This window comes from Neoarius graeffei, chromosome 10 (genome assembly GCF_027579695.1).
Source record: "Neoarius graeffei isolate fNeoGra1 chromosome 10, fNeoGra1.pri, whole genome shotgun sequence".
Classification (NCBI taxonomy): Eukaryota; Metazoa; Chordata; class Actinopteri; order Siluriformes; family Ariidae; genus Neoarius; species Neoarius graeffei.
This window is the reverse complement of record NC_083578.1, coordinates 58,153,186-58,175,534: the sequence shown is the minus strand read 5'-3', so window position 1 is coordinate 58,175,534 and position 22,349 is coordinate 58,153,186. Positions and strand designations below refer to the sequence as shown.

General features: G+C 40.6%; 1 protein-coding gene across 1 annotated transcript in view; it reads left to right on the top strand.

The window, feature by feature from the left end:
* The window catches only part of magixa (MAGI family member, X-linked a), a 128,453-nt gene that overhangs the window by 75,973 nt on the left and 30,131 nt on the right, over positions 1 to 22,349 (top strand). The window contains exon 11 of the mRNA XM_060931943.1: positions 1,638 to 2,039. Within this exon, the coding sequence (XP_060787926.1) occupies positions 1,638 to 2,039 (402 nt within the window). The remainder of the gene's footprint in view (positions 1 to 1,637; positions 2,040 to 22,349) is intronic.

Genomic DNA, 22,349 nt, shown 5'->3' with positions numbered 1-22,349 from the left:
ACACACAAAATGGAATCATTTGCTGACAGCTCAGTCCCCCCCAGTTCAAAAATCCTATCTGCGCCCCTGCTGACAAACCCAGAAAGATGAGAAAAATGGCAAGCTGCAGTTAACCAGGAAGCCTGGATAACCTGGACAAAGCATTCCCGAATGTGTGGAGAACATTTTACATCAGATTAGCATGAAAGCTCTGTGCAGTGTTAAAATGTATATCTGGATGTAGGCTTTGGACGCAAAATATTTTATTAGACCTAATGCTTGGCTTGACTGGCAGCATGTTTGTGTAGATGAGGTTGAACACCATAAAATGTGCTAGATCTAGGCCCTGGCTTGTTTATTACTATTCAAAGTCCACATTTGAGCTTACCTTTGCTATAGTAAGGTAATTTTTCTTTTTTGGGAATTTCCCATAAGATTCTGGCATGCATGAAAACTGCCTCAAAATTTTGGCAGGCATCTGTACTTCTGTATGCCTTTTAGCATCTCTCCAGTGTATTTAGCAGTCCCAAATAGTAAATGGTTCAGGACTTAGTAGTATCCCAAATCCGGTAGCTGGTTTGTCGTACACTTTTCAAGTGGAATAAATACATTTGTGAGTAAATATTAAAAAGAAGCCTTTATTTTTGTCACATGTACACTCAAGCAAAGCAAAATTCCTCCTCTGCATTTAACCCATCTGAAGCAGTGAACATGCACACACAAGTGAGCAATGAGCACATGGGGAGAGAGAGCGTGCAGTGGGCAGAATAAATAAATAATAAATGCATACATTTGTGGGTAAATTATATGGATCTGTGATGTCTGCATGTTTTAGCCTTTGGATGTAACACGAACTGCTGGTATCCTATATAAATTTTTAATTGTTTCAGAGAGAAACTGTACTGACTGCAGTCATCTCGATTTTCATCAACTGTTGTAGCAGTGTTTCTTTGTTTGCTGAGCGATATGGCGGACGCTGCATGATAAAACAAAATCTGTGATGTCCGTGAAAGGCCCCTATATTTGTGATGATCGGGTGACCACAAACTTTTGGCCATATTGTGTGTGTGTGTGTGTGTGTGTGTGTGTGTGTGTGTGTGTGTGTGTGTGTGAGAGAGAGATATATGACAAGTTGTTTAGTGCATTTTGAGTATCAGGATTATACCCAGATGGGGATTATTCGCTTACAAATGCAGGTGTGAATCTGCCTGAAAGACATTCAAATCTGAATTTACTGTTCAGAAGGTCTGATTTTTTATATTTTATCTGGATACAATTAAACATGCATTCCTCCGTCTCTCCAAATCACATCTGGTGAACAAAACCCGGAAGACTGAAGTTGGAGTGTTTTGAGGAAATTAAACACGAAATGTTAATCATTCTTTTTCTTTTACATTTTTTTTCAAAACAAATGACAAGGAAAAACAGCACAGGAAGTTGGTGGTCAAGTGCCATGAGCTGATTGCATGTTGAACATTTGACTACTGGTGTAAATGCATGTTTAAATTTTGTCATGATACAATCCAGATGCATACGGTAACTTGTATGTATACAGGGTCAGTAGGTGCAGACACTATTTTAACCAAATGAACTTGCAAAAAGCTTACGTCATCAAATTACTAAATAGCATCCATGTTCTCATCTGTACTCCTCTATAGGAAACATCCCTTCTCCTGTCACCCCAAACTCATACAACAGTGTTCCCCCAGCCCAGGGCCCTCCAGATTTGATGTCTCCTTCCTCAGATGGCCCCACGAACAGCCAAAGCACCCTATCCCCCCAGTCACCCTCCAACGAGCTCCCTCCTTTGATTCAGAGCACCAGCTTTCTGGACTCTGTGCCTGTTACCCTGACCATGGAGCCCCGAGACTGGGTGGGGGTTGAGGATGTGGCCATGCAGGGTCCCCGTCTGCCCTCCTCTAATGCTTTAGGAGCCGTGTCCAAAACACAGCCCGAGGGGAGAGGAGCAGTGCTTAGCAAATCTTTGGAGGTGGAGCTGAGGAGAAGGCCTGGAGAGGGTTTTGGCTTTGTCATCGCTACACAGGACATGACGAATGGCTGTAAGTGCTGTTGGCTTTTATTACTGACTCAGATTCAGTTCCAGCTTCAGGGATTATGTTTCTATTTTACAGTCCATGCTGGGAGTTAATGTGATGGTTTAACAGTGATTTTGTACGAAATACAAAAGCCTATGGCAACAAAAGGTAATACAAGAGTTTACATATAGTAAATGAGTACATATCATTGTACTTCAAAGGTATTGGTTTCTTTGGTTTTGCCTTTAATAAATACACACACACACACGTAGCTCTGGAAAAAAAATTAAGAGACCATTTCAATGTTTTTTCTTAAATCAGCATCTCCATGTACCGTATGGCAGCCATTTCATTCCAGTGTCTATGCTGGAATTCCAACACAAGCACACTTCGTTTTACTTAATCACCTGAACCAAATCTTATTTAACAAGGAAAAGTATAAAAAACACTGCTGTGGTCATCACTGTCCTCTTGCAATAGGACCAGTTTGGATGGCAAAAACAGTACTAGTAGTATCTTACATTTAATTGGAATACAAAAATATCTATTCATCATGCCAAAAAAGTTAAGAAGAAAGGTTTTGAGTTGGGGACAGCAAAGTTACAGACTGGCAGAGGGTGAAAACGACTCTCTCCACTGATCGGGGTCATCGTCAACTCCTTCAAGTGTCGTAAGCTAAGGATGACATCAAGTGATCTACAAAAAGAATGGCAAATGGCAGTTGGGGTTAAGTGCTTGGCAAGGACTGTTTGAAATGGGCTCCTCTGGGTGGGGTTGAAGTCATGCAAAGCAAGAAAAAAAGCCTTTTATTAATGAGAAGCAAAGAAGAGCCAGGCTGAGATTTGCTAAAAACCATAAGGACTGGAGTAAGGTCATCTCTCTTCTCTGAAGAGTCCAATTTTCACCCCCCAATCACCCGGTCATCTAATGGTTAGATGGAGACCTAGAGAGGCCTACAAGCCACAGGTGTCTTGTACCCATTGTGAATTTTGGTAGAGGATCAGTGATGATCTGGGGGTGCTTCAGTAAGGCTGGATTGGGGAAAATTTTTGTTTGTGAAGGACACATGAATCAGGCCATGTACAAGGTTATCCTGGAAGAAAACTTGCTTCCTTCTGGTCTGACAGTGTTCCCTAACTCTGAGGATTGGGTTTTCCAGCAGAACAGTGTTCCATGCCATACAGCCAGGTCAATTAAGGTGTGGATGGAGGACCACAAGATCAAGACCCTGTCATGGCCAGCCCAATCTCTAAACCCGAACTCCACTGAAAACCTCTGGAATGTGATCAAGAGGAAGATGAATGGTCACAAGCCGTCAAACAAAGCTGAGGTGATTTTTTTTTTTTTTGCACGAGGAGTGGCATAAAGTCACCCAAGAGCAACGTGAAAGACTGGTGGAGAGCATGCCAAGACGCATGAGATCTGCAATTAAATGCCAAGCTTATTCCACCAAATATTAATTTGATTTCTGAAGTCCTCTTAAGTTCAAACATTCATATTGTGCCATTTAAAACTGAACATGGTTTTGATTTCTATGCATTACTCAAGGTCTGAAAACACTTCATCTCTCTCGTTATTTTGACCGGTTGCCATTTTCTGCCATTAAATGCTGCAAGTGACAATATTTTATGTGGAATTTGGGGCAAATGATGTCAGTAGTTTATGGAATAAAATAAAAATGTTCATGTTCCTCAAACACATGAATGGTCAAATCAGAGAAACTGATAATTTTGCAATGGTCTGTTAATTTTTTCCAGAGCTGTACTGTTATATGCATGAATTTATTTTGATTAGAAATCTAAATTGTTTCAAATTGCTGAATACATCAGTGCTACGGGTTGTGGAAGTTCCTTCAACAAAGTTCCTTATAGTCCTACAGGTGTTAAATTTCAACAAGCATCTGGCTTTATTTGTTTCAAGATCAACATCCATTTCATATCTTTTTTTTTTTGTTGTTTGGGTTCAAGTTTTATTCTCTCAATCTTTTATCAGAACTGCAAATGGAAAATAGATTAGACTGACGTACTTTGTATTGAAACTAAGGCCAGCCAGCGAAGAGAGTCTATTTGTCTTCTTACTGCAGTGAATTTGTACCAGGTTTAGTGCAGAGGAACCCTGGGTAATCCTCTAATCCTGCTTTATTTCACTCGGTCAGTACAGGAGAGACCAGCAAGCCAAAGTAACAGTAAATGCGTTCCTTTCACATCCTTTTATTTTTGCTAATGCAGGGTGGTGGTTATTTTTCTCAAAACCTGTGACTATTGATTCATGCAGTAATGCTGTGTGTGTGTGTGTGTGTGTGTGTGTGTGTGTGTGTGTGTGTGTGTGTGTGTGTGTGTGTGCGCACCAAAAAAAAGCTTAATTAGCAGACTAATCATGATTCATTCTGATTTTAAGCTTTTATATCTGAAGGGAGGACATAGATTAATCCTTGAGCATTTTACTGTGTTGTGCAAGCCAAGTTTTCACAATGTAAAATGCACCATCAGAAGGATGCATCAGCATATCTCTGGGGCTTTGACATCACCCGGGTTTGACCTCATCCCTGCAAAGGTTAAGTTGTTCTGCAAGTTTAATTTGGTACTTTGCTGTATAGAAGATTGTGAGTTAAGATCTCACTTTGTGTGACCCCTTGTTCACCTGCTCATTTGTGCAGTTATCCTGTCAGCCAATCATGTGGCAGCAGCATAATGCAAAAGCCTCATGTACTGTAAATATACATAAAGAGCTTCAATTCATGTTCATATCAAACTTCAAAATGGGGGAAAAAGTGTGGTCTCTGTGACTAACACCGCGAGTTGGCCTAGTTGGTTAGTGTGTCCGCCTCTCGACTGGGAGATCATGAGTTCGACTCGGTCAGGTCATACCAAAGACCATCATAAAAATGGTACCTACTGCCATCTGGCAAGGCACGCTGCAATACAGATGCAAGTAGGGAAGTCAAACTCTTGCAGTTACCAGAGGACTAGCCCCCACACTGTACCCCTAGCTGTATAGGAGAGAGGCCGAGGGCTATAGAAACGGAGATCGGCGCTGCACCCATGCACCTCAAAGAGCTGGTTAGTAGTGGGACATGAGACTGCCTGGGAAGACCAGATCCTGCCATGGAAGGGACCTTGACTTGAATATGACTTTTTAATCATGGCATGGTTGTTGGTTGTGCCAAACTTACTGATGGGAGTATTTCAAAAACTGCTGATCCCCTGGGATTTTCACACGTATGCTGAGATGCTTTTCTTCTCACCATGGTTGTAAAGGGTGATTTATATGAGCTACTATATCCTTCGTGGTAGCTTGAACCAGTCTGGCCATTTTCCTCGCACATCTCTGATCAACAAGCCATTTCCACTCACAAACTGGTCACTCACCCAATGGTGGGGTTTTGGGGTTGTTTTGGGTTTTTTTTTTCTCTCCACACCATTCTGTGTAATCTTTAGAAACCTGTGTGTGTGTGTGTGTGTGTGTGTGTGTGTGAGAAAATCCTAGGAGATCAGTTTCTAAAATGTTCAAAAGAGCCCGTCTGCTACAGACAACCATGCTAAGGTTAAAGTTCCAGACATCTCATTTTTATTCATTCTGATATTTGATGTCAACATTAACTGAAACACCTTATGTGTAGCTGCATGATTTTATGCTTTGTGCTGCTGCTACATGATTGGAGAACCTGCTTAATATTGTGTAGGTCTCTTTCTGCTGCCAAAACAGTTCTGACCAGGTGAGGTATGGACTCCACAAGACCTCTGAAGATGTGCAGTGGTAGCTGGTACTAGGACATTAGCAGCAGATCCTTGAAGTCCTGTAAGTTGCAAGGTGGGGCCTCCATGGATTGGACTTGTTTGTCCAGCACATCCCACAGATGCTCAATCAGATTTAAATCTGGGGATTCTGAAGGCCAAGTCAACACTGATCTCTCGGTCATGTTCCTCAAACCATTCCTGAACAGCTTTTGCAGTATGGCAGGGCACATTATCCTGCTGAAAGAGCCCACTGCCATTAGGGAATACTGTTGCCATAAGGGCATGTACTTGGTCTGCAGCAATGTTTAGGTAGGTGGTACGTCAAAGTAACATCCACATGAACGCCAGGATGCAAGATTTCCCAGCAGAATATTGCTCAAAGCATCACACAGCCTCTGCTGGCTTGCCTTCTTCCTGTAGTTCATCCTGATGCCATCTCTTCCCGAGGTAAGCGGCACATGCACCCCCGGCTGTCCACGTGATAAAAATAAATCATGATTCATCAGACCACATGACGACCTTCCACTGCATCCTTCCAGTTCTAATGTTTGTGTGCCCGTTGTGTAGTCACGTTTAGCCTGTGGGTGGTAGAAGAGAGCAACTGGACTTGTTTGAAGATTCTTGAAAACGTTTCGCCTCTCATCCGAAAGGCTTCCTCAGTTCTGTCTGGCTAATAGGGAGTATCAGGTATTTATCCTCTCATGGATCATCATAGAATCAGAATCAGAATTCTGATGGCTGCATAGTAGGTGGCTGATAAATGATGTCTTAGACCCCCACCTCTGTTCAGTGATGGCCGTTCCTGAACCTGGAACGTTCAACCTGGAACGGCCATCACTGAACAGAGGTGGGGGTCCTGAACCTGGAACGGCCTGGAACGTTCAACCTGGAACGGCCATCACTGAACAGAGGTGGGGGTCCTGAACCTGGAACGGCCTGGAACGTTCAACCTGGAACGGCCATCACTGAACAGAGGTGGGGGTCTAAGACACTATTTATCAGCCACCTACTATGCAGCCATCAGAATTCTGATTCTATTATGATCCATGAGAGGATAAATACCTGATACCCCCTATTAGTCAGACAGAACTGAGGAAGCCTTTTGGATGAGAGGTGAAACGTTTTCAAGAATCTTCAAACAAGTCCAGTTGCTCTCTTCTACCACCCACAGTTTACTATGACCTGGATGACTGAGAATCTTCACAGACATGTCACTTTTAGCCATGTACAGAGGTTAGTATGAGAACTCCGACCAGTCTACAGCTATGCAGCAAGCTGCATTGCACTTTGTATTCTGATGTCTTGCTGTCATAGCCAGCATTGATTTTTTTTTTCCTTCTTTTTCTCTTCTCCTCCCACCCAGTAGTTTGTGCTATAGTACCTTTTCTGTGGGCTCAGACCAGACAGGCTAGCCATTGCTCCCCATGTGCATCAGTGAGCCTTGGGTGTCCATGAACTTTTTGCAAGGTTGTCCTTCCTTGGACCACTTTTGGTAAGGACTAACCATTGCATACCAAGAACACCCAACAAGACCTGTTGTTTTGGAGATGCCCAGATCAAGTCATCTAGCCATTACAGTTTGGCCCTGGTCAAAGTCAGTCAGATCCTTGCGCTTGCCCATTTTTCCTGCTTCCAACACCTCAACTTCGAGAACTGACTATTCACTTGCTGCTTAATATGTCCCACCCCTTGACTGGTGCCACTGTAATGAGTATTATTTTATCCACATTCACTGGATATGAGCAGTCACATGCTCTGATAGCCTAGTAATAGAGTAGCCAATCAGCTAATATACCACGAGTACAGAAAAACACAATGGCGGAGTGTGTTGCTGAAGCAACCAAGGACGAAATATAAACTCTACTTGAAAACAAATCCCCACCCCCCACCCCAAAAGTATTTGATGGTAAGGGTGTTTTTTTAAACAAGAATTATTACTATAGCATTTTTCACAAATTGCTACGGTCATTTTGCTGGTTTGTTTACATTCTAAGCAGAAATGATTTTGTCGGGCGTTTTGTATAAAGTTTTTATTTATCGAATTTGCAAAAAATAAAAATGCGCCGTTTTTCTCAAAATCCAATGACTGTGGATAGAATAATACAATTATTCCACTCAATCTCATTGTAGATGGCTTATAGCCAACTCAGTTCTACACGCCTCATCAACTGTCAGCTCATGTATGACTGGATTTCGTGGAATAACAGTTGTTCGCGCCACCTGTCAGTGGTTTTAATATTGTAGCTGACTGGAAGCCCCGTCTTTCAAAGGTGAAAGTAAAAATCAATATAAGGATTCGGGTTTTTTGTTTTGGGCATCCACATCTTATTTGCAGTTAACAAATATTTTTAAAGAGGATTATTTGTGAATTAATTTTTAAACCAAGTGTAACAGCTCCACTAATGGTCATACAAAAAAAGCTCCATAATGATATGAAGTGAGGCTGTGGGCTACCTGAAATGAGCCCTCTGCTGCAGGTTCATATAGCCAATCAGCAACAGTTGTCATGTGACTGTGCACCATGACCCATTCGCTTAGTTTTGAGCTCCAGCCTATTTTGGTGACGTTTTACATATAACACAACTGCTGGTGATGTATTGGCCTCAGTCGCAGGCAGAGGTGGAAAAAGTACTGAAAAATTGTAATTAAGTAAAAGTATCTTTGCTTAAATTCTACTCAAGTAAAAGTACCCATCTAAAAATCTACTCGAGTAAAAGCAGTGGCGGTTCTAGACCAAAATTACTAGGGGGGCCGAGGTGGGGCCAGTGTTTTTTCAGGGGGGCACATATGGACAAAACATGGCAATATTTAAGCGTTCAAAATGTTTAGTTTGGTTTATTTAAAACCAAAACAAAATACATTGAGCATAAATACAATGAGATAAACATTCTGTCTCAATAGCCTAAACATAAAATAAATTGTGCTCAATAAATCTTAAAACCATGTTTCTCTTTTTTGTAAAATAAGATTTCTATTTTTGCATACAATGAACCTTTTCTTCAGATGTGGCTGCACTGGAGTGTCGTCCAAGCACTTGCTGATATCTGGAGAAAGATGAATACAGTAAATATGAGAGTGCTACTGAGAACAACATTTATTTATCATTATTCATTTATTAATTTATTATATCTATTATTTATATTTTATATTTATTAATTATTATTCAGACTTCACACTTTCAGGGTAGGCTATATGAATTGTAGGCCAACACTGCTCACACACATACATTTGTTCAACATCACAAACCTGATGGTGCTGTACTTGATATGCATGGTGAATCTGGTTGTCCCAATGACTCGTTGGGTTGTCCCTCATTCTGTCCCTCAATCTGATCCTGAATGTCTTCATCCTCACTCTCAGATTGCCTTTCAGATGCCTCACTTTCCACCTCTCCAACCACCACCTCTGGCTCTCTCTCCACCTCTGGCTCTCTCTCCTCTTTCTTAATCTTCATCTTCCTTACTCTCTCTATGTTGCTTTTTGCTAATAGGGGCAAAAAAGGACATAATGTCCTTCTTGCTCCTTTTCATGATGATAGCCTACAGCAGGTCTATACTAAAAAGTAAACGGAGAGGAATGTAGCCTCTACATATCACAAGGCCATCCGAGTTTTACAAGAAGGTAAACACTGTCGGTTATTTTACCCATTTCCCAAAAATATTAAGTTAGGCTACTTATTGCTGTGCAACGCACTTTTAAGAAAGCGCAATAAAACGGATTTATTATTGTAGTGAACAACAACAGTAAAACACGGATATGTGCAAACACTGATGTTACAAAATTGAATAATTTTCCTTACCTTCGCCTCTTTGCAATAGCCTAGTTCTTGCAGGGCTGCAGCTGCTGTTATCTCTCATGTCCGAAGTTTACAATTCGCGCTGCTGCTGATCTTTCTGCTGCAGGTAACAGTGTGTGTGTAGCGCTTTAAGGAGTCCGTGTAGAACACTCCGTCATGTCAGTTCCGATCTTCGAGCCAGCGCACGTCGAAATTAATAAAGCTTATTATCTGTTCAGCACAGGGGCCAGGAGCAATTTTACAGGGGCACTGCCCCCCCCCCGGCCCCCGTTTAAAACCGCCTATGAGTAAAAGTAAAAAAAAAAGTGCTCAATTTAAAATGTACTTTGAGTAAAAGTTACTTTCAATTATTTGATGTAAAAAAAGAAAGGACAAGTCATAAATCAAATTGTTTTTAATGAACTATTAGTCCACATAATAACCTTTCAGGCAGTATAATGTATAAAGCTTTGTTTGGACCAGCCCATAAAACATTTTCAAGTACAAGTGGCATAACTTGTAAATTCTATCATCCATTTTTTTCTTTACTGACAAACGCCAGCTATTAAAGCCACTAAGGCAGACTTACTAAATGACACATATGAAACGTAAACCAACCAAACTCAAAGTGTCCTGGACTCTCACGATTTAAAGACAGCTAAGCGATTCCTTAGTAACACTGTGCTCTTCCTTATATAGAAAATATAATTGACAAATTAACTGCATAATGTTTACAACCTGTCGAGAGGTAATGTGCAAACTATTTTGAGACCACCCCATAAAACATTTTTAAGCAAAGTGCCAAATTCTGAATTGTATGGTCCAACTCAAACACCACAATAAAAAAAGAAAATAAAACCAAAATCAAACAAAGTATCCAAGACAGTGAAAATGTTTTGATGGCCTATCAGTGACCTCCCAAAGCTCTAGTCTAGGCTACAGCTAACAACCCAGGAGCTAGTCTATACATGAATTAGGATTTTTTCATGAGAGACCAGTTGCAACTAAAACCATGCACTCGTATTATTTCTGACTGTCGCTCTGATAAAACAAATTTGTAAACGTGAGGTGATTCATTTCATTGAGGCTACTTCACTTGAAACGTTAGTGATCAGTATGAATGCTAGGCGGCCAAAAGAATTGATAATGAAGGCACATTTTACTTAACAGTGGAAGGTTTTAACCAAACAATAAAATATAACGTTTGGGATACACAGGTAAATGCACATATCTACTTACCACCACATGCTTCCGCAGATTTGATGTGGAAGTTTTGTAGACTGATAGCTCTGTACGGCGGGGCAGGCACATCTTGCATTGCATTATTATGTTATTGCCTTGTTTGCGTTTGAATGCAAAGTATTGGCTGAGATACAGCCAAGGATTTCCCTCGCTGTCCGGCGCATCTGTTCCACGCTAATTCTCTTCTTGGCAATCCTCAACCTCCTCCATGGCCTCCTCTATCTCTTGCTCGGCTACCTCGGCACCAGCCATCATCCAACCATACATGTAGGCTAATATGGATATTCCGCGCGCGCCTGCACCAGTTTCCTTTCAGTTCAGGCCAATTCCCCCCCTGCATTTAATTGTTTTACTCAGTAATGGGCGGTTTTTGAATGTAGCGAAGTAAAATACTTGGTTCAAAATTTACTTGAGTAAAAGTAAAATTACCCATTTCAAAAACTACTTAAATTACAAATTACACAAAAAATCTACTTAATTACAGTAACGTGAGTAAATGTAATTCGTTACTTTCCACCTCTGGTCGCAGGTGTACTGAATGTGAACGAAGTGGATTATTTACTCAATTTTTTTTTGCTGAAATATCTTTGGGGGAGAAACTGAAAGTTGATAGACTAAGCACACACTGTTTAATCAAAGTCCAAATTACACAAAAGGGCAGATGACAGAATCGTATGTTTAGTGAGTTTTTTTTTTTTTTTTAAGTTTGAACAAAAGGGTTGCAACTTTTCTGTGTATCGTATGTTATTCAGACGAAGCGCAGTTTAGATTTAAATGTCAAGTTATAGATAACTTTTGATGTACACTATATTATTCACCCTCACCACACACACCTATACATACACTACCATTCAAAAGTTTGGGGTCACCCAGACAATTTTGTGTTTTCCATGAAAAGTCACACTTTTATTTACCACCATAAGTTGTAAAATGAATAGAAAATATAGTCAAGACATTTTTCTGGCCATTTTGAGCATTTAATCGACCCCACAAATGTGATGCTCCAGAAACTCAATCTGCTCAAAGGAAGGTCAGTTTTATAGCTTCTCTAAAGAGCTCAACTGTTTTCAGCTGTGCTAACATGATTGTACAAGGGTTTTCTAATCCTCCATTAGCCTTCTGAGGCAATGAGCAAACACATTGTACCATTAGAACACTGGAGTGAGAGTTGCTGGAAATGGGCCTCTATACACCTATGGAGATATTGCACCAAAAACCAGACATTTGCAGCTAGAACAGTCATTTACCACATTAGCAATGTATAGAGTGGATTTCTGATTAGTTTAAAGTGATCTTCATTGAAAAGAACAGTGCTTTTCTTTCAAAAATAAGGACATTTCAAAGTGACCCCAAACTTTTGAACGGTAGTGTACGTAGATATACAGATATGCAAACACACACCTGACCTGACAGTGTCCTTTGCTTTTCTGTTTAAGTTGATCTTTTTTGCACATGCCTGCTCAATGTTTTAAACCAAACACATAAATATTCTCAAATATGCCTCACCCTGCTATCTATCTATTCGTTCCTCCCGCCCTCCTTCCCTCCCTTCTCTCTCTGTTTGCACTCTTTCACCCACTCCCTGTCTCTCGGTTGCAGTCAGACAGTGCAAGAGTGTGTACTGCCTCTCTCTGCTCAAAGTGAAATAGCCCTAGATTCTCTTTCTAGAACTTTATAGGTTAGTAGTTGGCTCTCTCTGGATTGTAACTCTTCGAACATCTCGTCAAAACACCATGTTGGAGCGACTACAGTCTGCTATGAAATCGGTCAAGGACTCGAAACGTAAATACTCCAGTGATGTTCATAATTTTCTGACCATGTTTATATACATATATGCAGGTGGTTTTTTTGGTCTTTCAGATGGCAGATGTTAGTTTTCTGAGAAATCTTTGCTCAGCATTTTCTCGTGCTTTCTGTCTTGTTTTCCTGTGTGTTTATCGCGACTGGTTGTGCATGGTGTGTGCACCCATGTTGGCATGAGAATATTCAGGACGTGCAGAGACCATACAGATTCTGCTGCTGTGTGTGGGGGGGGAGGAAAGCATTGTGCTGTACAGGTTGTGACACACCACTACATTGTTCGAGTGATCTGTGTCCCTTTGATTTCAGACCAACTCTAATTGTGCAGTTTTTGTGAACCCGAACTGAATACCTGAAATATTTCCAGCTGCCTCTTACAGGCATGAATGGCCTAATTCTTTGCTTGTGCATCAGAGGAGGATTTGAGCTCTTTTATTAAACCATGCTGATACCAGAATTTCTCACAAACAGATTGACTGACAGAGTTTCACACAATGTAGCTCAATGAAGACAATTATATAGCGTAACTTTTAGGAGGTTAAGATATTTGTATGTATGTTTTCATTAATTATAGGGGATTTTATTGCTGTGGAACACTTTGACCAAACATTTAAATACCAGCCACTATCTAAAATACCTCAGTTATGACCAGGCTTTGTCAAATTTGGCAGCATACAAGCTTCTATTTCTTGCTTGTGTGTGTTTTTAAGGGGTAAATCATTGACAGAAAAAGACAAGGGTCTTACAATTCATGAGACTTTTTAGCAGTCATGTTAGCTTAAATGGATTGATGTTTATGAATGGGTTCACCACAAATGGTTAACATAGAAAAGAAAAAATACCCAGCCTCCTTTTCATGTCTTAATTTGCAGTAGAAAGCTGGCAGTTAAATGTAACGCATAAAAGAGAAGTTTGAAAAACTTGATCAAGTGTGTAGTCATGTGCACATGATCTCATTTAAAGAAAATGTTCCCAAGAACTGTACTGGAGAACATCTTGTTTAGTTGTACCTGGCATTGCACAAGCAGGGGAGTACTCTATTCACCATGGCGTGATGTACATAACAGTTGCTGTATATTTTCCGTGGCTTAAAACGCAGCAATCAGACAAGTATTTTCACAGGTCACAGATGTGTAGGTCACAGGCTACTAGATTTTGTATTTTTCATTTCTTATGCTCTGTACAATGAAGAAGAAAAGTTGTATTTGGTAAATATTAAACAGATGGTTACGTTATCTGCCCCTGTCTTCTGTGAGCGAGAGACAGAAAGAGAGAAATAAGCTAGTCTGAATAATTAGGTTACACAGATAGGCCTCCATTTCACAACTAGAATAATTGTGATATACTATTTCTTCTTTAATATAGCTGAATATTCAGTAGCTTTTATTTTAGTTTGTAAAAAAGAAAGAAAAGTGGTGGGTTTTTGTTTTGTTTGTTTGTTTGTTTGTTTTTTTGATTAGTCACATAGTTTGTGACAGGGGAGGAATACAGGGCAAAGTCCCAATTAATTTTCAACTCCTTTTGATTTACCTAAAATGCATGTGTTTGGATTGTGGGGGAAACTGGAGCACCCAGAGGAAATCCATGCAGACACGGGGAGAACATGCAAACTGCACACAGAAAGGCCCCCCGTCAGCTGCTGGGCTCGAACCCAGAACCTTTTTGCTGTGAGGCGACCACGTTAACCACTGCATCACTATACTGCCACTTAATTAGATGTAATCGTGCTAAATAGATTTTCCCAGATGTTCTATCTTTTCTAAGGACACTTCTTTTTATTTTTTTGAAATTGTTGTCTAATAATGATATCAATTGCTCAATTGTGGGGTGGCACGGTGGTGCAGTGGTCAACACTGTTGCCTAACAGCAGGAAGGTTCTGGGTTCAAACCTCCCAGCCAAGATGCTCCGGTTTCCTCCTACAGCCATAGACATGTGGATTAGGTCAACTGGCTACTTTAATGGAATGGTTGTTCATCTCTGTGTTAGCCTTGCAATAGATTGACAACTTGCCCAGAATGTACCCCACCTCTCACCATCAATATCAGCTAGGATTGTTTCCAGTTCACCTACAACCCTGACCGATAAGTTGGATGGATGGATTGAATGCTCATCACAGTGCTTAAATGGAGTATACTGCTCAAACCAGCGCTTTCAGATGAAGCAGCATGCAGACTTCGAAGTCATTCTCACTGAAAGGAAAGGCTGGGGTTTTCGGGCTGCCAAAGACTTGCATCCGAACATGTTTGTTTCAGTACTGTATTGGGGTCTTCAGAAAAAGATGCATGGAATTTGTTTTTACAGGCAGGAGGACTTGTACATGGGAAAGAAATGATCCTTTATGATGTTGGCATTATTGTTTGATCACCAAGTTGAAGTCAGTGATGAAGCCATGGCCTAATGGTTGGAGAAGCAGCTTTGGGACCAAAAGGTCACTGGGTCAATTCCCTGGACCAGCAGGAATGGCTGAAGTGCCCTTGAGCAAGGCACCTAACCCCCAACTGCTCCCTAGGCTGCTGTGGGTATGCTGTACGTCGCTCTGGATAAAAGCATCTGCTAAATGCCATTAATGTAAATTTTAAGTAAAAAAAGATTGTTTAAATATATGCTGAAAGGTTTTATCTGATGGGTGTCAATAAAATATGTATGTGACTGAAAATCCAGGTTTCAGTGGTGCTCCAGGCTAAATAAATGGAGGAAGATTTGAGAAATGGGGTGAAAAATATGATGCGGCCCACCAGCATCCAACCAACCTGGACATGGAGACATTCATTTCCTGTCAATTACAATATGTAGCCTAGACTAGGAAGCGTGTTTCAGGGCTTTGGCTTTAGAAGGAACGCTGAAAGTTCTGATATTCTAAGTTTCCAGATGAACTTCTTACAAAATCACTGACTACATCTTGGAACATGGTGGTGTAGTGGTTAGCACTGTCGCCTCACAGCAAGAAGGTTCTGGGTTTGAGCCCAGTGGCTGACGGGGGCCTTTCTGTGTGGAGTTTGCATGTTCTCCCCGTGTCTGCGTGGGTTTTCTCTGGGTGCTCCGGTTTCCCCCACAGTCCAAAGACATGCAGCTTAGGTTAACATTGGGCGGCCTTAGGCTGAGGTGCCCTTGAGTGAGGCACCTAACCCCCAACTGCTCCCTGGGTGCTGTTAGCATGGCTGCCCACTGCTCTGGGTGTGTGTGTGTGTGTGTGTGTGTGTGTGTGTGTGTGTGTGTGTGTGTGTGTGTGTGCTCATTGCTCACTGCTTCAGATGGGTTAAATGCAGAGAGGAATTTCACAAGTGTACATGTGATGAATAAAGTTCTTCTTCTAAACACAATATCCAGACAAGGAAGAGCATCCTGTGTGACCGTTTAAAGCTATTTGGCTCTGTGGAAGCTCATTCCAATTTGAGCATTTGTCCAGGTGATCACCTGATCCACATTAAACACAGATTTCTGAACAGAGGATGAACTTATGGGGATTTATTCTGACTCTTTTAATGGCATTAATAAAGAACAAAGAATGTACATACAGTCTGATATATAATGCAACTGGAACAGTACAGGTGAACTCACACTTGTACATGCTCCTTTACATGCAACATACACACAAAAGCATTTAATGAAGGCCTCATCATCCTGGTTTCTTCTGAAGCCGAGATTCAGGAGGAACACATACTGTATGTATATGCTGTCACTTGATAGGACATAAACACATGAAAGATGCACTACATCCACATTTGCATATAGTAAATTAGTACTAGAGCTGTTCCTGGATTGTTTGTTGTTTGTTTTTTCCTGCTGTGTGTGTGTGTGTGTGTGTCTGGATTACTGTAATCACCATTCCTCATCCATGTCTGACCCTTTCAGCACTGCAGACTGCTATTCCAGGTTCACTGTAGTAGGGAAAGCCCTGCGTATTAAGTTATGCAGTGGTCAAAGGGTTAAACTCCACCTGCTGAAACTGTACTCCACAATTGCGTAACTGGTTTCCACCACACACTGGCTCAAACTGATAACTCTGGAACATTGTAGTATGTAGCATGTGTCACTCATAGATAGATAGATGGATGGATGATCGATCGATCGATCGATCGCTCACCCCGATTCCAAAAAAGTTGGGACAAAGTACAAATTGTAAATAAAAACGGAATGCAACAATGTTGAAGTTTCAAAATTCCATATTTTATTCAGAATAGAACATAGATGACATATCAAATGTTTAAACTGAGAAAATGTATCATTTAAAGAGAAAAATTAGGTGATTTTTTTTTTTTTTTTTTTTATTATTTCATGACAACAACACCTCTCAAAGTTGGGACAAGGCCATGTTTACCACTGTGAGACATCCCCTTTTCTCTTTACAACAGTCTGTAAATGTCTGGGGACTGAGGAGACAAGTTGCTCAAGTTTAGGGATAGGAATGTTAACCTATTCTTGTCTAATGTAGGATTCTAGTTGCTCAACTGTCTTGGGTCTTTTTTGTCGTATCTTCCGTTTTATGATGCGCTAAATGTTTTCTATGGGTGAAAGATCTGGACTGCAGGCTGGCCAGTTCAGTACCCGGACCCTTCTTCTACGCAGCCATGATGCTGTAATTGATGCAGTATATGGTTTGGCATTGTCATGTTGGAAAATGCAAGGTCTTCCCTGAAAGAGACGTCGTCTGGATGGGAGCATATGTTGCTCTAGAACCTGGATATACCTTTCAGCACTGATGGTGTCTTTCCAGATGTGTAAGCTGCCCATGCCACACGCACTAATGCAACCCCATACCATCAGAGATGCAGGCTTCTGAACTGAGCGCTGATGATAACTTGGGTCGTCCTTCTCCTCTTTAGTCCGAATGACACGGCGTCCCTGATTTCCATAAAGAACTTCAAATTTTGATTCTTCTGACCACAGAACAGTTTTCCACTTTGCCACAGTCCATTTTAAATGACCCTTGGCCCAGAGAAGACGTCTGCGCTTCTGGATCATGTTTAGATACGGCTTCTTCTTTGAACTATAGAGTTTTAGCTGGCAACGGCGGATGGCACGGTGAATTGTGTTCACAGATAATGTTCTCTGGAAATATTCCTGAGCCCATTTTGTGATTTCCAATACAGAAGTATGCCTGTATGTGATGCAGTGCCGTCTAAGGGCCCGAAGATCACGGGCACCCAGGATGGTTTTCTGGCCTTGACCCTTGCGCACAGAGATTCTTCCAGATTATCTGAATCTTTTGATGATATTATGCACTGTAGATGATGATATGTTCAAACTCTTTACAATTTTACACTGTCGAACTCCTTTCTGATATTGCTCCACTATTTGTCGGCGCAGAATTAGGGGGATTGGTGATCCTCTTCCCATCTTTACTTCTGAGAGCCGCTGCCATGCCAAGATGCTCTTTTTATACCCAGTCATGTTAATGACCTATTGCCAATTGACCTAATGAGTTGCAATTTGGTCCTCCAGCTGTTCCTTTTTTGTACCTTTAACTTTTCCAGCCTCTTATTGCCCCTGTCCCAACTTTTTTGAGATGTGTTGCTGTCATGAAATTTCAAATGAGCCAATATTTGGCATGAAATTTCAAAATGTCTCACTTTCGACATTTGATATGTTGGCTATGTTCTATTGTGAATACAATATCAGTTTTTGAGATTTGTAAATTATTGCATTCCGTTTTTATTTACAATTTGTACTTTGTCCCAACTTTTTTGGAATCGGGGTTGTAGTTAACTAACCAACCAACCAACTAACTAACTGTCAGCTCAGGAGAAACCTCGACAAGCCTAGAAATAAAAACTGGCACTCCAGGAATATAAACAGGTTGAACGTCCCAGGGTTATTTAAAAAAAATAAATTTAACAGTTTTCAATGCAGACATTGGACACTGCAAAGCTTAAGGTCGTTTGAGGAAATGCCAGAAAAAACATCAGAACCCTTGCTGAGGAGCTTTGAAATTTCACTCCATTGTTTCTTACATCTGCAGGCATTTGATTGTTTAGTTTTGCTGATATTTTAGGAGTTTGCAAGTGTTTGAACATTTTGTTTGAGCTAGAACATGTATGTTTTGTTTATTAGGAGATGCGTCTCCCTCAAACATCATGTTTATGAATGATTTGTCATTATGTAAACTGGCTTAGTTAATGTAAAAGTAAAGTAGATTTGGAACATTGCTTACGCAAAACCTTTAGCATGAAAGGTTTTTCGTGTACCATGCACCAGCACCACCCATCATCTTTATATATATATATTTTTTTAAAAGCTGAAATATGACCACATATGCATAAAACACTTTCCGCTGTACACCAGAGCTCTCTGACCTAAAACTCAGACCTGTAACTGTAATACCTTGGTAGTTGCCTTTTGGGGTAAAGGGAGCAGTGCTTTATAAAGATGAGCAGCTCTGTACAGGCTGGGGCAGTGCTAAAATTAGACAAATGTTTTCTTTTCAATCCTTTAACTATTGCCTCTTCGACTTTTCCATCCTATATCCTGTCATAATACTTCTGTGCCTGATTGAGAAAGGGTGGAAAATGCTTTTGAGTAGAACTGGATAACTGCTATGTTTTTAAATACACTATTAAGCAAGTTTAATATTACAAAATACACTATTACAACAAGGGGCAGTCATTTGGTTATGTTGGGTACATAGTGAAATAGCTGGGAAGCTTTTGGTATTTGTCTCAGCTCTTAAACCCCCTGAAAACTAAATAAAGTATTAGGATATGTACGTATTGCTACACGACTAGATTGCTAAGCACTCAGACGGGATGCATTCGTCAAGAAGCTTTATGATGACTTTTTCAGTATTTATTTTAAAATACGTTTTTGACTAAGTTTGTTCCTTGTGATAATGAAGGGACGATTTGAAAACCTGTTTAAAGTCCCAGATCTAGGCAAGTTTTTGAGTGGTGCTATACAAGCCCTTAATGAATAATGAACTTAACATAGGTATTTGACATTCATAATGCATGAATATTATTAGTAATGGACACTAATGAATAATGTAGATTTTGGTCTACCCTGATAACTGTCAGTGTGTAGATGAGGCTTTTCCAACTGAGCAAGGATTTTCTTATGCTACAGCACACTACATATGCGCTTAAAGGTAGACTGCCTTTCAGATGTTTCAAGTTTAGCTCATAAGAATTTTCCCTGACACCCAATTATTTTTGTTTAGTGCAGGGGTTCTCAAACATTTGCTAGTCAGGGGGGCCCAGATCGCAAGTGTACTTTGAGTATGCTGACGCAAAAGGTAGGAGAATTTTTAAGGCGGCGTCACAGAGCTGGGGGTACTCCTGCATCAGTGTTACCCAGAAGGACGTAAGAGAACAGGTGCTAAAAAGGTGCTTCAGCCTGCTGTCACTCTTCAGCTCAATAAGCTGCTCTTGCATTTGCAATGACAAATCGTTTGCGGTGCAAACAAATGGGTCCCGAACCCAGGAAAATAACCAGTAGTCCTCCTTGAAATACAACCCCGATTCCAAAAAAGTTGGGACAAAGTACAAATTGTAAATAAAAACGGAATGCAATGATGTGGAAGTTTCAAAATTCCATATTTTATTCAGAATAGAACATAGAGGACATATCAAATGTTTAAACTGAGAAAATGTATCATTTAAAGAGAAAAATTAGGTGATTTTAAATTTCATGACAACAACACATCTCAAAAAAGTTGGGACAAGGCCATGTTTACCACTGTGAGACATCCCCTTTTCTCTTTACAACAGTCTGTAAACGTCTGGGGACTGAGGAGACAAGTTGCTCAAGTTTAGGGATAGGAATGTTAACCCGTTCTTGTCTAATGTAGGATTCTAGTTGCTCAACTGTCTTAGGTCTTTTTTGTCGTATCTTCCGTTTTATGATGCGCCAAATGTTTTCTATGGGTGAAAGATCTGGACTGCAGGCTGGCCAGTTCAGTACCCGGACCCTTCTTCTACGCAGCCATGATGCTGTAATTGATGCAGTATGTGGTTTGGCATTGTCATGTTGGAAAATGCAAGGTCTTCCCTGAAAGAGACGTCGTCTGGATGGGAGCATATGTTGCTCTAGAACCTGGATATACCTTTCAGCATTGATGGTGTCTTTCCAGATGTGTAAGCTGCCCATGCCACACGCACTAATGCAACCCCATACCATCAGAGATGCAGGCTTCTGAACTGAGCGCTGATAACAACTTGGGTCGTCCTTCTCCTCTTTAGTCCGAATGATATGGCGTCCCTGATTTCCATAAAGAACTTCAAATTTTGATTCTTCTGACCACAGAACAGTTTTCCACTTTGCCACAGTCCATTTTAAATGAGCCTTGGCCCAGAGAAGATGTCTGCGCTTCTGGATCATGTTTAGATACGGCTTCTTCTTTGAACTATAGACTTTTAGCTGGCAGTGGCGGATGGCACGGTGAATTGTGTTCACAGATAATGTTCTCTGGAAATATTCCTGAGCCCATTTTGTGATTTCCAATACAGAAGCATGCCTGTATGTGATGCAGTGCCGTCTAAGGGCCCGAAGATCACGGGCACCCAGTATGGTTTTCCGGCCTTGACCCTTACGCACAGAGATTCTTCCAGATTCTCTGAATCTTTTGATGATATTATGCACTGTAGATGATGATATGTTCAAACTCTTTGCAATTTTACACTGTCAAACTCCTTTCTGATATTGCTCCACTATTTGTCAGCGCAGAATTAGGGGGATTGGTGATCCTCTTCCCATCTTTACTTCTGAGAGCCGCTGCCACTCCAAGATGCTCTTTTTATACCCAGTCATGTTAATGTCCTATTGCCAATTGACCTAATGAGTTGCAATTTGGTCCTCCAGCTGTTCCTTTTTTGTACCTTTAACTTTTCCAGCCTCTTATTGCCCCTGTCCCAACTTTTTTGAGATGTGTTGCGGTCATGAAATTTCAAATGAGCCAATATTTGGCATGAAATTTCAAAATGTCTCACTTTCGACATTTGATATGTTGTCTATGTTCTATTGTGAATACAATATCAGTTTTTGAGATTTGTAAATTATTGCATTCCGTTTTTATTTACAATTTGCACTTTGTCCCAACTTTTTTGGAATCGGGGTTGTAAGAAACTAACTGCTGCTTAAGCCCAGACAGGTGTTTCATGCTGTTGTTGGCAAGCACCTCCGCACAAACGACACATTGCTCATGTGGTTCCAGTGTGCCAGTAACAGAAAAAATGTATTGTAAATAACTTTTCATCATGTTTGCAGAGTTTTGGTTTTTTGGGAATTGGTGCATCAAAGGGACCAGCTCTTTTTTTCACGAATTAGAAATTTGTCCATATTGTTTATTAACCCAATAAAAGATTGTTATGCTGTGTTAATGTAGCAAAGGGACTTGCTCAGCTAAGAATGCTAGCACCTTACCACCACACACCAGACTTGGCTCTGCTAAAATGAGCATTCTACAAACTGTGCTTAATGTAATTAAATTAAAATATAATTAATTGTGATAGTGTTGGACCTTCCAATTTTTAATCGAAGAAAAAAAGGTGGAGGAAAGAGAGAAAAAAGTAGGAGAAAGATTAGACAGGGGAAAGAGTAGGTTGACGAGGAGAAAGTAAGTTGACCAGTAGGAAAGAGAGATGGTAAGATCAGATTTAAATGGAGTTTTAAAGCGAGAAAAGAGGGCTAAATTGTCTTTAAAAAGACTGTGTATTTAAATTTATTACTGCAATAGCAGTGCTGGAAGGCTAGCTATATATGCCAGGATATAGCTTTTAAAAAGGCTGTTGGTAAAAGGTAATTGAAAAGCTAATAGTAGGCTATATGAAAGCTGCAATGGTACGAGC